The sequence below is a fragment of the Mustela lutreola genome, chromosome 4 (genome assembly GCF_030435805.1).
Source record: "Mustela lutreola isolate mMusLut2 chromosome 4, mMusLut2.pri, whole genome shotgun sequence".
NCBI lineage: Eukaryota > Metazoa > Chordata > Mammalia > Carnivora > Mustelidae > Mustela > Mustela lutreola.
In genome coordinates, this window is record NC_081293.1 from 153207046 (window position 1) to 153223037 (window position 15992).

General features: G+C 39.9%; 1 protein-coding gene across 4 annotated transcripts in view; it reads right to left on the reverse strand.

Moving 5' to 3' along the window:
• Positions 1-6338: 6338 nt before the first annotated feature.
• SKAP2 (src kinase associated phosphoprotein 2) overlaps positions 6339-15992 on the reverse strand; it is a 190708-nt gene continuing 181054 nt past the window's right edge. For 2 of the 4 annotated variants that reach the window (XM_059171411.1, XM_059171408.1), the window contains exons 12-13: positions 9161-9262; positions 6339-8802 (exon numbers count right to left, since the gene is read on the reverse strand). In XM_059171411.1, the coding sequence (XP_059027394.1) occupies positions 9170-9262 (93 nt within the window). In that variant the 3' untranslated portion in view covers positions 6339-8802; positions 9161-9169. Of the gene's footprint in view, positions 8806-9160; positions 9263-15992 lie in introns of all 4 variants that reach the window. The other 2 variants (XM_059171410.1, XM_059171409.1) reach the window with 2 other exon arrangements.

A 15992-nucleotide genomic window follows, 5' to 3' on the forward strand; every position in this document is an offset into this window, starting at 1 on the left:
TATTTAAGAGTCCTTTGCATTTTTTATTAGCTTTGCCTAAAGTTATAACATTAAAGCATTAAGGTTACATGTAATGAGGTTCTGGTTTGCCCTGATTTCTAGTCCCATATTTTCACAAACTACCAACCGAGACTAGTGCTATATTACAAGGCTAATTTGATCCAATAAAATGGTCTTATTCTCAGACATGCACCTGAGGATAATGTTTAGCTAAGAAGTGTGTATTCACATGCAAACAGTCACGGACACCCGTCTGGAAGAACAGTTCATAAAGAGAGTGGATACTGGTCCAAAGGAAAATTTTTTTAGGGTATCTGCTACAAAAAATATTCAAATGCTAAGTCTGACCAACTATAAGCAACATATTCCTAAAGCCCATTATTCTGATTGATGGTTTTAAATATCAAAAGAAAAGTCTAGTTTGGAATTTTGCAGAGAGAAGTAACATCCCTGTTATTGAAAACCCAGTTAACAGAAAGTAACCATAGCTTAGAAAATAATGGCTCGATTCAAAAATGCATTTAGGATTACAAGAGAATTTAACCCCAAACTCCTTGAGGATGGTTTTATCAGTTCTTGCTATAAAATAATAAAATCAACAGCCCACTAACATTATTCCAAATAGTAGCACAGCCAGTGCTCATAGCTACCATTTTTTTCCTTTGCTTGATTTTGGTGTGGAGGATAAATTTTTATTTTGACCCATTGTTTCAGTTCTCATATCTTCAAATCCAGGAAAGCCCTATTTAACACTGTCATTGGTTTTTCAAGCCATCTCCAAATATAACCTCACTTGAGCCCACCTACACCCTGGGAGGGAGAGAGAACAGTGCTGCTGGTGTTTGCAGGCAAGGAAACTTTTTCTAAGGCACAGTGCATTCGAGAACTGAAACTAGAATTTTGACGGACTCCAGTTCCCATGGTCTTCCTACTACTCACTCTCAGCTGGTACAACTCTGTCCCCAACTGAAAGAAAATAGTCTTTTTTCCTAAAGGGGTAGGGGTCACTCACAGCTTTCAGAATGACCTTTAACCATAATTGGCAGCAACTCTAAAAGATATCCACATTATGCACACACACAGCTCTTTCATGCCCCCCACACTTAATTCAGTAGCTACAAGCATTCCAGAGGTTTTCCAAAAATCAATCTTTTCCTCTGAACTAACACTGAAACCCTTGCACCTACTTTCCCAACTATACACTTTAAAAATATATATATATACATATAGATGATAGATAGTAGATAGATTCCCTGTGTGTGTGTGTGTGTTTCCAGTTTCTTTTCAAGATCGCCTTTTAGGTTCAGATTTAATGAAATCAGAGAACCTTTGCTTTATGACTTAGGACACTGCTAATGTTTTAACTTGCTAAGCATTTCACAAAGGTAAGGCTACCTGGGGCTGTTCTCCTTCCCTGAGTTTATGTCCTATTTTTTTTAGACTGTGAGTCTTCTTGGAAAAGACTGTGACGATTCAATGTTTTGTTTTGTTTTGTTTTTAATAATTTTTTAAAGGTTTTATTTATTTGACAGACAGAGATCCCAAGTAGGCAGAGAGGCAGGCAGAGAGAGAGGAGGAAGCAGGCTCCTTGCTGAGCAGAGAGCCCGATGTGGGGCTTGATCCCAGGACCCTGAGATCATGACCTGAGCCGAAGGCAAAGGCTTTAACCCACTGAGCCACCCAGGCGCCCCTGATTCAATGTTTGAAACGCCCCTAGCACACTGTTGGCACTTAAATGTAATCATTCAAAATGGAATCATTTAATTAGATAAGAAGAGAAATAGTAAAGTGCTGAGATGATAATAAAGAATAAAATAAATACGCTGACCGACTGAACAAAGCAACAGATAGATAACAACACACACGAGATCGCTCCATGTCAATTTTTCAATTCGGGGTGTCCATCAACAGGGGAAACAATACAGTTACAGACCTGCTTTTGCTGGGTTCCCAGAAAGCAGAGAGCACGACTGCTATTAACAACTCCAAAGAGTGGCAAGAATTCTGCACCTCATGCCTCATACGACCTAGCTCCTCGGGAAAGACTGAGGAAGAGGAGCAAAATGGAGGAAGGAGAGGAAAGCAGGGAGTGACTAAGACTCTACAGACCATGAGTCTGTTTGAACCGGGAATTAGGAAGGAGTCCTCTATCCGCCTGGGTGGGTCACTTTATACCGACTGGATCTACTTGGGGGGAAACTGGAGAGCAAGACAATGCAAAGTCCTTTGCTCCCTGTTCGTTCTGAAGCATGATGTCCTGATCAGCAAGCCTGGAAACGTTTCAGAAGAGTCTGTCCCATGCACTAGCCCTTGGAAACGGACCTACAGTCCCCGTGCTTCTTTCGGGCTCTGAGACAGCCAGCAGTTCCAGGTGTGCCACGGACTCTCCAAGGGCTGCACCTTGACCCTTCCTTTGGCAGAGCCCTCGAGTGGACGGCAGTCCGGACCTCTCTCCTATTCCCCCGCCCCTGTTAGCCTCCAAGCAGTACAAGCAATACAAAATATTCCTTAAAAGCACTTGTTCAAAAATGCAACAGAAGAGGTTCTTCATGGAGCCCCGTACAACACAACCTCGTAGGTGCCCAAGAAAGAACACCTCACACTTGGGAGCCAGAAAGACCAGCAAAAGTTACAAAATGTTGCAAGTTTTATAAGGAAGTCTGCTCATTGATTGTAAAGGGCTGAACAGTTTGTTAATAATAATCCCTTAAACTCGTTAAAAGAAAAAGATTACCCCCCCATGCCCCCCAACAACTAAGAAAGAATGATTTGAAACCGAAGCAGCTGCTTTTCAGACCTCTCTAGGGCTTTCCTGGCTGCTCAGTTGCCTTGGGCTTGACTTTTGGGGTGGTGGAGAGGATGAGAAAGGGTCCTGAGAGAAGTGTCCCTCTGGCCTGATGTCCTCTCTCGACTTTCTGCTTCCTTCAGAGACACCCTCTTTAGCCAGACTGGAAGTTCACGGATAGAAATATTCCTGTGTTGACATTTCTTCTTCATGGTGGCTTGGCTGCTTTGGATTTGCTACAGTCACCACGGGCTGCTTTGACTACTGAGTGGGGTGAATTCAGCTGTCGGATGATCCATCCGTGAGCATTTCACGTGCTCCGGACGATTTCATAAGAACGGTGCCATCATCAATTTATTGAGTGCCTTCTATATGCAAACGATAGAATTATGCCTTTGGTTGGAATCTGTCACAGTACTGGGAAGCAGAATGTTGCTGCGTCAAAGGGAGGGAGGCCGGGGAACTTCCTATTCCTGGACATCAGGACAAATTACTTAGTCTCAATTTGCTCATCAGGAAAATGGGAATAAACAACACATCTTACCTCCTGGAGTTGCCAGGAGGATTTGATGAAAAGTGCAGAGTGAGACAGAGAGTCAACAGTTAATGTTGGCCACTGCTAGTGCTAGTCACGTGGTTATCATCATTGGACGTGAGAGTTAAAGAACACAGGGTTTGCTAAATGGACTCCCGAGGGGGCCGGGGAAAGGAGACAATGTATGGGAATCTGCTCATTTGTTGGAACTTTTTTCCCTCCTCTGCAGCAGTCATTTTTAATTGGCATACATTGGTGTCATTAATTTTCTCCTCGGAGAGCACCGGTGGGACACTTGGAGCAAACAAAAGGTAAACTGCTGTTCAGGCTACAAAGTGGCACCTGCTTTGACTCTAGCAGGAGTGATCTTTCTATATGATGAAGTCGAGGCCAATAAACAGGAAAGAGACAAGGGCTGTTCCATGCTACCTCTCTGAGTAAGGAACAATAAAACAGTGAAGACAGTGGAGAGCAACCTAGGAAAACACTTTGCAAGTCTCCAGTGTCAAGAAAAGCACTTAAGAAATGGGCTTTTTGGTGCAAAAACAATGAATACTGTTACGCTGAAAAGAAATTTAAAAAGAAAAAAAAAAAGAAATGGGCTTTTGAGGGGTGCCTGGGTGGCTCAGTGGGTTAAAGCCTCTGCCTTCGGCTCAGGTATGATCCCAGAGTCCTGGGAATCCCGCATCGGGCTCTTTGCTCAGCAGGGAGCCGCTTCCTCCTCTCTCACTGCTTGCTTCTCTGCCTACTTGTGATCTCTGTCAAATAAATAAATAAAGTCTCAAAAAAAAAAAAATGGGCTTTTGAGACGCTTTATATTTTCACACCTCGGCACGTATTCATAGGTTCTTTTGCCCTGCTTCGCTTCCAACCTCCTCCCACTCCTTTCAGGGCGCAGCCCAGCCCCGGTATGACTCAGGCTGCTCTCCACACTGATGGGTCCTTTCGCTCTGGGGAGTCAAAGCATTCAAGAGAACACGATAATACAACTTCTCAAGAAATAGGGAGTAAAGCTTAAAAAGAGATCCGGAAATGAATCATGGCTGGATTTGGCAACAACTGTGAAACCTCCCACTCTTCCGAAATTCCTTTTTGATCCACTCAAGGCTGCAACTTCCAAGATCAGAGGGCGTCTCTGACATGGGCCAGGTGGAACTCAAGCCGGCTGTGATTTGGAAGGTAAGGGAAAGTGAAACTAGATCACTTGCCCCCACTTGCCTGAGTCATCTGTGCCTTCTTTAGAAGAGTGACAACACCGGCCAGAACAGAGAGGAGACACCACGCTCACCTTCCTTATTCTCTATCTCACTCGCCTGTTGCCACCAATCAAATCCCGTCCACTTGTTGACGGGGCTATGGAGACAGTCGGACTACTTTCAGAGACTCAATAAAAGGGACTGATCTTTTGACGAAGCGAATGTCAGTCAGAACGCTGATGTATTCACTGAAAAAGACATTTTTTTCTACTAGGTATAGAAGTCAAGCTCTTCGCTTCTCGTCTTAAATCTCAGGTCTTGAGAAACGGTAGGGTGCCAAATCAGTTAATTAACAAGTATTTACTGGACACACACCATATACTCTGAAGTATCCCACTGGCAATAAATCCTATGTTTGCATCCAAGTAATGATAGGGCAGATCCTACTAGGGAAAACAAGAAAAAGCCCTTCAAACCATTAATAAAATGTCACTCCATGTTACTGTCATCATATAATGTTGTATTTATCTCATCACAGAATGTTATATATCAGGGGTTCTAACAGAAATTCTAAAACTCAACTGTAAGGCAGTAAACGGGAATGTTGAGCATGTCTAGACTTCCCTTGTTCCCAACCAAGAAGATTAACTGTTTAAATTATGCATTACAGTGTAGGTTAAGTTTGTACAAAGATACTTTAATAATATACTACTGATTTGTTTCTCTGTGTTCTAGAATACTTGGGATTTCACTCACAAACTAAGCCATTTTAACAGATGTTTTAATGTCCCATATTCTCATTATATTCCTTCAACCTCTGAAGCACGTTGTGTCTTCTATGGCTTCATCATGTTTTCCTCTCCACCACCTCTTTCTTTACCATGGAGACTACTTTTCAATATTCTTCAATCTCCTGAACTCAAGAGAAAAGTGATTTCTATACAATTTGTGTCTCTAAAAGCCTATTCCACTGAAATACAAACGACTGATTTATTTGAAATTTAGAAGTACTTTTCTTCATTTGAAAATTTACACAATGCTTCACTCAGTCTCAATGACGAAGTTCAAACTTTTTTAAACCACGCGTGTGCTGAAGTCAGTGTCTTATGGTGGCTCAAGAGTAAATCTGGGATCTCTGCTCTAGAACTCATTTCTGGGGTCTGCATTTAATCACGGCCCTGGAAGTCACCAGCCTCTGTCAAGTGAGTAGCAATAGTTCAGACTGCAGAAATTATAGGAAAGGTAGAAATCAGAAGAACTGTGAGGGAATCCTGACTGGAAACAGTTTAGAAACAACTGAATGAAATCTCTGCTGTTTATGAAAGGCTATACGACATATTTGTACACTAATAGCAACCCACCCCCCACGTATATAGATTTCACTTACAGATGGTTGCAAAGTAATTTTCTATGATCCTATGATACTTTATGTAATTATCTGTAATTAAATTAACACAAGGTAAAAATAGTCAACTTCAAATAATATAAAGTATTCAAGACAATAACTAGGCTAAGCAACATTGTTTTTCATAAGAAAAAGTGTCACATGCAACGAATTGGCAAAAACAGAACAGAGTGAGCTGTGGTTAAGTGTAAATCCTACAGCAATGAAAGTCATTTGTATTATCCTTACTTCTTTGAATAAATTCAGATGACAGCTCTATTTCATTTCTTCATTCAGTTTGGAGGCCAGATGGCATTAGAATCATTTACTTCACCTTGTTGTGCTTAATTACTACAATCAACACACTATTTTCCAAATTAATCATAACAAAGTAATTTCATTAGTAACACAGCAGGCTGTTGAATTATTAGCATCATAACAGTTTGCAAACAATTAAACTTTATTTGAACCTTAAAAATTTGCAGAGTGGAACATTATTGTAAGATCTAATGGCAATAGAGTACAAATTCAGTACAGAGCAAATAATCAAGCAAAATGCTATATAAAATATGACTTACAATCACCTTTGAAAAAAATTAGCTCTCTAACTGTTCATAGAAAAACAAATAAAAGCTAAGCAAACATAATGAGAACATAGCAATTAGCATATTTTCTAACAAGCCATGTTGTTTAAATGCACATTAATGATATTATTATGATCTTGAAGAGAGTGTGATATATTGTCAAGGGTGTAAAGAAAACTTTCTCCCTGGTAGTATACAAATGATTTCGCCAAATGAATATAAAGTAGTCATGAGTTGAAAGTAATGATTATTTTCCCTGTCACTTTCATTTTAAATCTTTTGTCTCCTTTCTTATCTCCCACCTATGTTCAAGTTAAACAAGAACAAAGGCCAGAGGAGCTCTGGACAGAAGTAACACTTTATATCTGTATTGTCACCATTCACAGAGACTATCTGGCTTGGAATTGTTGGTCATCAGTTGGCAAAGGACTCCCTCTCCTGGATTAACTGTAAAAGGAGGCAAAAATCTTTTACATGCTTTACATTCTGCTCAAGCTTGTGCCCGAGTGGGGGAGGGGGTGCCCAGGGCTTGGGTATGCGATGAAAAGCTGCTGCCACCTACTGGCCCAGCCCTGAAATTTTCACTCAAACCAGAAAGAAGCCCAAAACCTGTATCTACAACCGGGACTATACGTTCAAGGGAAACCCACAGCTGCTTTTTGCTTTTCAATCTCTCAGCCTTTGAAAAACAGATCGCTAAATTTATCTCCGGTCATCTCACTTTTGCCAAGATGATTTCAATCGACTCCAACGGCTCTCTATTAGGACAAGATTAAACGAGGGCACAAATTAATTTCTGAAAGCTCTAACTCGACAACATCTAATTTACATAAATGAGAGTCTACTCACAATCCCCAAAACTAAAAAATCAGTTTCACTACACTTGAATTCAGATGATCACAGCAGTAAGAAGACAATGGTAAAACGTAAGTTCTGAAATATTGCTTATAAATAATTTTCTATAAATAAGGGCGGTTAAATATCAGTACATTCACAGCTAGAATCTTTATAAAGCAAAGATCTGGAAAGTTCAACAAAAATAGTGGCTACTAATCAATGATTCAATATTAGGTGACTGTAATGATCCAATCATCAGTGCATTTTGGGAGATAGATATATATAGATATAGATAGATAGACAGATATCTATATTTCAATATCACGGCCACACTGATACCCCGTTGGCATTTACAACTCCCCGACTTCAAACATACAGGAAAAGGTCAGGTTATTACTGCAAAAAGCCTGCTCAGGCAGCCCAGCACATTCCTTTGAAGTCAGGCTCACCCTACACCTTCCCACTCACCTGTTGGTACCTGTTCCCACCATGACTTCCAGGCTCTCCTCTCGGAGCCCTTCCTTTCCTCCTCATGGTTCTGAGAAGCACAGCTCAATGCCCCCGCACCCCCAACCCCGGAGCCCTACTGTTCTGTGCCGGGAACTGAGCAGCACAGCGATGAGTAGGCACGGACGGACAGTGCTCCGTTAGACCTTCTCACTTTGAGAATACAGGGGATCCTCTGTGGCGCTGTAGGAGGCAGGAGGGGCTTTCCGATGAATTTTTTATTTTATTTTATTAAATTTAAACACAATTCTGGTGGAAAACGTCAGCCAGCCCGTCTCCAGGGTGGGCTGTGTGTTCCTGATAAGGGGCTTCAGGCACGCTGTGGCTCTGGGCTGCACATGTGTCCCGGGGGCTCTGTCATTCTTTCTTTCCTGTGGCTTTCTTCAACACGAGGCAAAAATCAGTCCAAATTCTTTCATGAAAACATGTCACTGTATGAAAAATCAGCACCACGATCGATCCTCTACAAAGTTTGAACAAAGCCACAGTCTTCAGATATCATCTACCAAAAGCTTACATGATAGATTTAATTAAAATTTCCATGAAATTATATATTACACTCTAAAATATCACTGACATCCAATAGGAAGAGAAATTACCAAAATCACCAAAAGCAGCAGTGACTGTGAGGAACATATAAAATTGGGCTGAATTCTTCACACAAATCAAATGAGCAAATAATAAAAACGAGACTTTCGTCTTCGCAAAACAGCAACAGGTACAACTTTACTGCTTGCCTCTAAGTTAATATTCTTTACTTAATTTCACATCAGAGGAATATTATATTGAATGCATAAAATAACAAAGAAAAAGGTTCAACAAAACACGAAAAGGTTACAAACTGCCACTCATGCTCTCAAGTTGATTTTAAATCCAAAGCGTTTACAGACGAGCAGGAGAATCTTCCTTTTCTGTAGGCAAAAAAGGAAAGCTGCATTTGAATTTTTTTCTTCCAGTGAAATGTTGATTTTTTCCTGCTTAGAAAAAAAAAATACCCTTTTAGGCAAGGAAAAATGAGTATTTACTCAACATTTTGTCAATTCAGCTCTTCAGAAAGGCCAGAAAGAATGGTATTTTACTCAAGAAGAGAAGGTCTGAAAAAACATCCAGTTATTAGCAAAGGGACTTTATCTAAATAATCTATTTCCAAAGTAAATGCTATGAAGTTATTTTAAAAATCAAACCAGATTTTTTTTAAAAGAAGAAGATATGGAAGCATGATCTTTGTGCTATCAGAAAACTACAAAGACTTTTCAAAAGGCAAAGACTCATAATACAGGGACCAAGAGAACATATGAGCTATTACAGAATATTGGATTAAAATGTACTTACCCAGGACTCTCAAATATCATACATCTCCATTATGTAGGCTTTCGGCACCAAGCCAATGGCTCCCTTCATTTCTCCTACCCACCAGCCATATCTATTGTATTCCTAATTGAAAACAATATGCAATATTAACCTTTAGACTGGTATAAGTACAATGTCGTTTATATGCGACTTCTTAGAAATGTTATTTCTTTTTACAAAGTTACAAGAGCTTGAGCTGCAAATTGAAACATTTTAATCTTTTTTCCTTTGTTTCTGGACACTTAAAAATGCTGTTAGGCAACGATTTAAATTAACATATAAGACAAAGCCTATTTATTACTCTATATAGCACACAGAAACAGTCACTTGGGATAAGAACCTAGCAAATGGAACTCCATGAGGAAGTCAGCTCCCCGGGCCCATTTCCCTTCTCCCTCCCTGCTCTCTCTCTCTCTCTCTCTCTCTTTCTCACTCACACACACCCACACACAGAGCCTGGGGAGACACCTTTTCTGTGCAAACACCAGTGCTAGATGCTACAAGGTCACAGCAAAGACCCTTAGGATACGATCTTGGCCTTCAAGAAGCTTATCATCTAGCAAGGAAATAATTATTTTTTCACAATAAACTTTTTCCTAGTTAAACTCATATGACTGAAAATTATTTCGAAGGCAGAGCTATGCCCCTTCTTAAAATCTATTATGTGAGTATAGACATTTTAAACACATAAATGAGGAAATAAGAGAACACTAATAATATCCAAAAATATTTGCTTTACAAAATAATTTTTCAAGGCTCCTCTTAAAAAGCTTCCCCAAGGCATGCACTCTTCAGCTTTCCCTAATCAAAAACTATATTAGATAAAGGGAGATAAAGGGTGGGTGATAGGAATTAAAAGGTGGTATTAGGTGCACCCTCAGAGCAGAAGATCAACAAGAAATAAAGTATCTCAAGTTATAAAGGTGAAATATTAATCCAGCTGTAAAAAAAGAGTGATTGATGAAACACTTTGGGATTTACTTTGCAATGGGAGATAAACCACACCTGCCTTTCTCCCCTTTGCCTCCACTGAGAGACCCCACTGCTGTCGGCATCATGAACACACAGCGATGGGCCTCATATGTCTGCCAGATTGACTAATGTATTTTTGTCTCAAATTTATTTATGTTTAGTGAGATACAAACAAAGTAAAATGAATTACAAGTTTCAAGAATAATATCTTCCAAAAGCAATACTCCACAAAAGCACTGTAGGACCCAAACTTAATTTTTCATAGAAGATAAATTTTTAAAATCAATCCCCAAAGTAATTCAATAGGCTATGATTTTCCAACATCTGAGTCATAGATAAATGTGCATATGCATATCGAGTTACACGTGGGGAGGGAATGTTCATACTGGCACAGACTTAACATCTGTATTGATTAGTATATGCTATTGGCTATCAGAAAGGAAAATCATACAATTCCTCAATACAAATGTAGCAACGTTGGCATGTGTGTATTGACATGTAGTCTATCAATAGACAGAATATCAGGTTAAAATCTGTATGTGCTTTTTAAACAGTGGGTTGTTCTAGGATCCGGTTTCTTGGAAGCATAAGGTGGAAGGAAAAGGTGGGCTGGGGAGTCAGACTGTTAACCCTACGCTTCTTATTCTAATGAGGGCACAGCTCTGGCTCATGGGGCAGAGGACTCAAGATCTTAAGTTTCAAAGTTCAATGTCAGTGTGAATTTAGTGGATACAACTATCTAAGAAATGAAAATAGTCTGATGCCTGAACTCAGTGACGGTGGCTAAAATCTCTGTAGGATCTATTTATCAGAAAGGAAACACCAACTTACTGAAAGCTATGATTAGCAACCATTATATCTTAATAGGTACCTAATAAAACTGCCCTTCTCAATTTTTAAGGCAATGAATACAATTAGGGCCTAATGCTTCACAAAACAAATGTATTTAACCTTCCGGAGGCAAAAGGCCTACATTGTAAGATTTCAAAATGGATGGTTACCAGGCTAAGTCTGAATAGGAAAGCTCCTACCAATGCCAGCCTAACATTTTTTTTTTTTTAAAACTGATTATTTGTAAAGAGTAAAGGAACTAACCCCCTCCACCAAGAGGCAGACAGAGCACACTTGGCTTGAGGGTGTGTGAACACCAGAATCTGCTTTCTGAGAAGGGCTTGAGGGTGTGTGAACACCAGAATCTGCTTTCTGAGATCGGGGCCTCCAGGTTTACACACAAATGACACTTACCTCACTTTATAACATTCCGCTTTGGCTATCATCTGTACTCTCAAGTAAGGGCACATTCCTGTTCTCAAAAAGCCCACTCACAACCAAATTTAAGAAACTGATTTCCGAAGAATCATTTCACCAAAGGACCAGTGACATACCTCACACCTGAGAGAATTCTGCCTGACGGTCACTGGTAAGATTTATTTAATAGAAAGGATGGTCGGAAACAGGAGGGAGGAGCTTAATCAGCGGCAAACACATCCCTTAAAAGTATCATTCTAGGAAAACATAAAAGTTTCAGACTCTAATCATCTTAAATGCTTTACTTAATTTAAAATAACTCAAAAGCATAGGAAATTTGCTCATAAAAGTACTCTAAAATATCACAGGTTTAAATCAGAAAAGGGTAAAATAAAATCAGTATGTTTATTACTTTACATTTGTAAGGAATTCCATAGAACACTCCTGTGTGGCATTAAGAGGTAAGATAAAATACAGTGAGGTAAAAATCTAGGAGGCAAATTTATGGATTTACACTGAGGCCATTAGAGTATGTCGACAAGATTGCAAACACAGAAGCTTTTACTTTTATCATTACCATCCTCTGTATGAGCCTCCGGAGCAACATGAATCCCAATTAAACCATTTGTTGCCTATAAATTGGAATGAAGATGCTTCTTGGAGTACGATATTCTAAACTTGAGCCTCAAGACTCGATACCATACAAGCTTCCCCTTCGAAGAAGGGACTCTGCCTCTTTGCCTTCCCTCTTTTCCGCTCCCAAATAAATGTGATGGCAAAGGACAGATTACTTACACCGTGGAAAATAATGCAATCCATAGTGTTGCCTCACCGTCCACGTACTAATTATAGTATTGTTCTAGAAGTCACAGGTGGATCATTAAAAAGAAAAAAAAAAGATAAACACCCCTCAAGCCTTATCTTGTTATTAAACAAAAAAACAGAGCAACAAACCATACCAGGCTGTCATCTAAATCTCTCAAAGGTTAGGAAGCATCATGTCATCTTTACAGCACACGAGATCTCAGGTACAAGAAGGTCTGCCATCTGGCACCCTTCACCCCACTCGCCTTTTAACATCCACTAAAACGCTAACATAGGCAAGTGACTGCGCTTCGGGAGGACTGATAAAATAATGAAGAGTCCTTTAATCTACAGGAAACCATTCCAGTCAATTTATAAGAAATATTACATCCCTTTGTAGGACGTGTAATTATTTTCTATTAATCATGTGCTATAAAGCGACATTATGTGGTTATTCTGTTATCACTAGAAAGAGGCCTGCAGTCAGCTTCTGACAATGTTAGGTAATTACTAACACAAAGCCTCTTTCTCCTCCCGTAGTAATGCGATCAAGATCCAGAGGTGTAGTGATGCTTAGTGTATAAAAATAGTACTCAAAAGAAATCCAATATCTGCAAAATGGATGGCTTCCAGGCAAAATGTAATGTGGCAGTCAAAGCAGGGGGAAAAAAAAATGGACAAACTTGCCCAATAATCCGAGAAAATAATCGTAAAGCCGCATGGCACCGTTGCGCTCTAACTCCTCTGTTTTCAATTTTCCTGCCATTAAAATAGTTTTTATTTGTTTTATTTTGTAGTCAAATTTTCGGCCTCAGCTAATCGTTACTAGGCAATAAATGCAAGCGATTATGTAATCGGGGCCGGGAGAAAGGATGGGTCCTGATGATGTGAAACCAGCTCAACGGTAAACATGTGTCCATATTTCAACCATTCACTAAATCTCTGCTCTCTGCCAGTGTATTATTTTACACTTAAATAAGGCCCTGACATTTCACTGGAATCCTTCTCAGCACCATGATTCTCATCTCTTAAGTGTGTTAGTCCACTTTCTGCAAACCCCGTGGTAAAAGAATATTGCCTTAACAGAAACTGGAAACACTTAAAAAGATTTCCTGATGCATACATACTACCCCAGCATTCCACAAACTAGTTACCAACCTGTCTGAATGCAACAGGTGTTAGAAAGGTGGAAAGATGACCTGTCCTTTCTCTGAACATGTATCTGTGCTTGGAAACATTTTATCCTTTTGCAGAAATGAAGTTAATTTGATTCACAAAATATAAAATGCATTGACTTTCACAACCAGGTGACTTTACCACTGTTTTCCAACTATTCACTGTGATAGTCTCAATTTTTCATAAACATTGTGGTAGTATGAAAACTAGACACCTATTTAAAATACAGACATAATTTCTTCAAGGCTACCTCTTCAATCTTTTCCTTTTTACTATCTTCAACGAGAAACTGTCTAAGCTTCCTTTCATTTCTTATAAGCCCGTCATTTCATCTTGGAAAATGCCCAACAGGAACCTGACACCCCCAGTGTTTTACTATTATTAGCTACACATTAACTCCTTGAATCTTAGTCTCTGAGCTGATAAATGAGGAAATCGACACTAACCCTCTTCAAGATCCTCCATGATGTCTGAACAGCACCCTCTATGAACCTGCTTGAAGACACTGAGTCTCTTGGTGGCTAATGGAAATCAACTGCATTACTTTATAATTCATGGTGCAGGTTTGACTTTGAGTTACACTAATTCAAAGAATTACTTTTTTTCCCCTTCTGTACTGTGAGCTCCATTTTTAAAGCAAGAGAGACAAAGGACAAGCAAGGAAGCTAATAAGAATTTAGTTATTATAACAGGTTAAAGCCTCTGCCTTCAGCTCAGGTCATGATCTCAGGGTCCTGAGATCAAGCCCCGTATCAGGCTCTCTGCTCAGTAGGGAGCCGGCTCCCCCCCACCCGCGCCTCTGCCTGCCTCTCTGCCTACTTATAATTTTTCTCTCTGTCAAATAAATAAATAAATCGTTAAAAATTTAAAAAAAGAATTTAGTTATTATAACAGATCTTTATTTCTATTCCAGAGTCAAGACACATTTAACTCAAGTTTCTACACAATCCACATTTATAAAACCACCCAGTAAAAAGTGCTATTCGGTCTGATGATTCGAACCGCTATTCAGACTGATGGTAGGCTAAGAAAAGATTGAATTTGTAGTCAGTAGAAAGTGGCCTTGGTACTCAGTGTATTTCACTGACCAGTAGGAGACTCCGTTAACTGCTCTCAGGCTCACCCACCTGCCTCTTCCAACTGTTGCCATTCTGCTCCAGTCCGTCATCATCTTACCCCGGGGTTACTGCATCATCAACTTGGCCTCTCTCTTCTTCGCAGAAACTGCCCCAGTGTCTGTGGTGAGCACTGCTCAAGCACTTACACCAGCAACCCAGTGCAGAAACTTCAAAGTCCTCTGCTCTGGCCCACATGGTCCGACCCCATGCTACGCTCGTTCCCACCTCTGCACGTGATGCTCTCCTCCCCAGGGAATGTCTCCTGTCTCTCACCCAAATCCTAACCAGCAAATACGACCTGACTCAAATGACCGAGCTATCATGCATTGGCCTCCAAATATTTAATCTGCATTTACAGCTCTCATTTCAAGCTGAGCATTTATTCCTCAGTGGATCTGATGTACTTTAGTTTCGTCCCTTCAGTGAAAATAAAGTACAAATTCACTGAGATCAGGGCACCGTCTTACCCTTGCTCTGTATGTCCCACCCAGCTGATGGGTACAAGGTGTTCAATAAAAATGGACCGGGTGACGAAGCACATTCTGTCTTTATTTTGGATGACGTTGTCAGTTGACCAATCCCAAATACTTTCTTAAGAAGTGTAATTTCCAAAAGGTGGATCTTTTCCTTTGTGTATATTAGACATACTGGAAGAATTTTAGCAATGACGAAACAAATGTTTATTCTGAAGTGTGTTTAGCTTTGCAGTCTGAAGTATGTTGTTCCTGCTTGGGGCTGGCTGCTGCCCACCATGCTTCCTCAGGCCCTGGGTAGGACACCTTGTCTGAAGGGTTTAAATCCCACCTGCAGAAAAAAAGGTATCCATCTCCTGCACAACCGGGACCAAATAATCCCAGTTCTTTGAAGAACTGAATTATTCGGTTGAATTTATAGTGTGTACAAAAGAGCTGAAGACAGAACCTTGTAAAGGTAGCAACAGGGTGCAGGTGTAAAGGAAAATCTACTGGGTTTTCAGCTCCTCGTTGTCCTTGTGATTATTTTCCCAGAAGTTCCAGAGTCTCATCCCAGGGCTGTTATAACTAGAAATGCAACCTTGGGCAATCCCCAAGTTCTCTAGGGATGATTTTTTGGGTTTATATTTACAGCACTCTTTGATTTTATATTTTATATATTTTTTTATATTTAATGCTTTCTATTTTTTGTATTTTATACTTTATATTTATAGCGTAGTAATCCAGTTACATACTTAACATAGTTACATACTTAACAAGGTGAGCCCCTTTTGTATTTGCCTGCTGAGAGCCTCAGGGCTGGGCTGGAAGTTCAAGTAGCCAAGTTCTCATCTTTGAAGGTCTCCACAGGGGTAGTCTTTTTCTCCTTGCATCTTTTATTTATTTTTCCCAGTTACGATGAGCCTTGAGATTTCCTTACCTATAAAGCAAAGGGCTAGCACTGGGTTCCTCTATGATTCCATCATTCTAAATTCTTTTAAGCTTTCAGGATTATTTCCCATTTTAATCTGTATTTTCACAAAC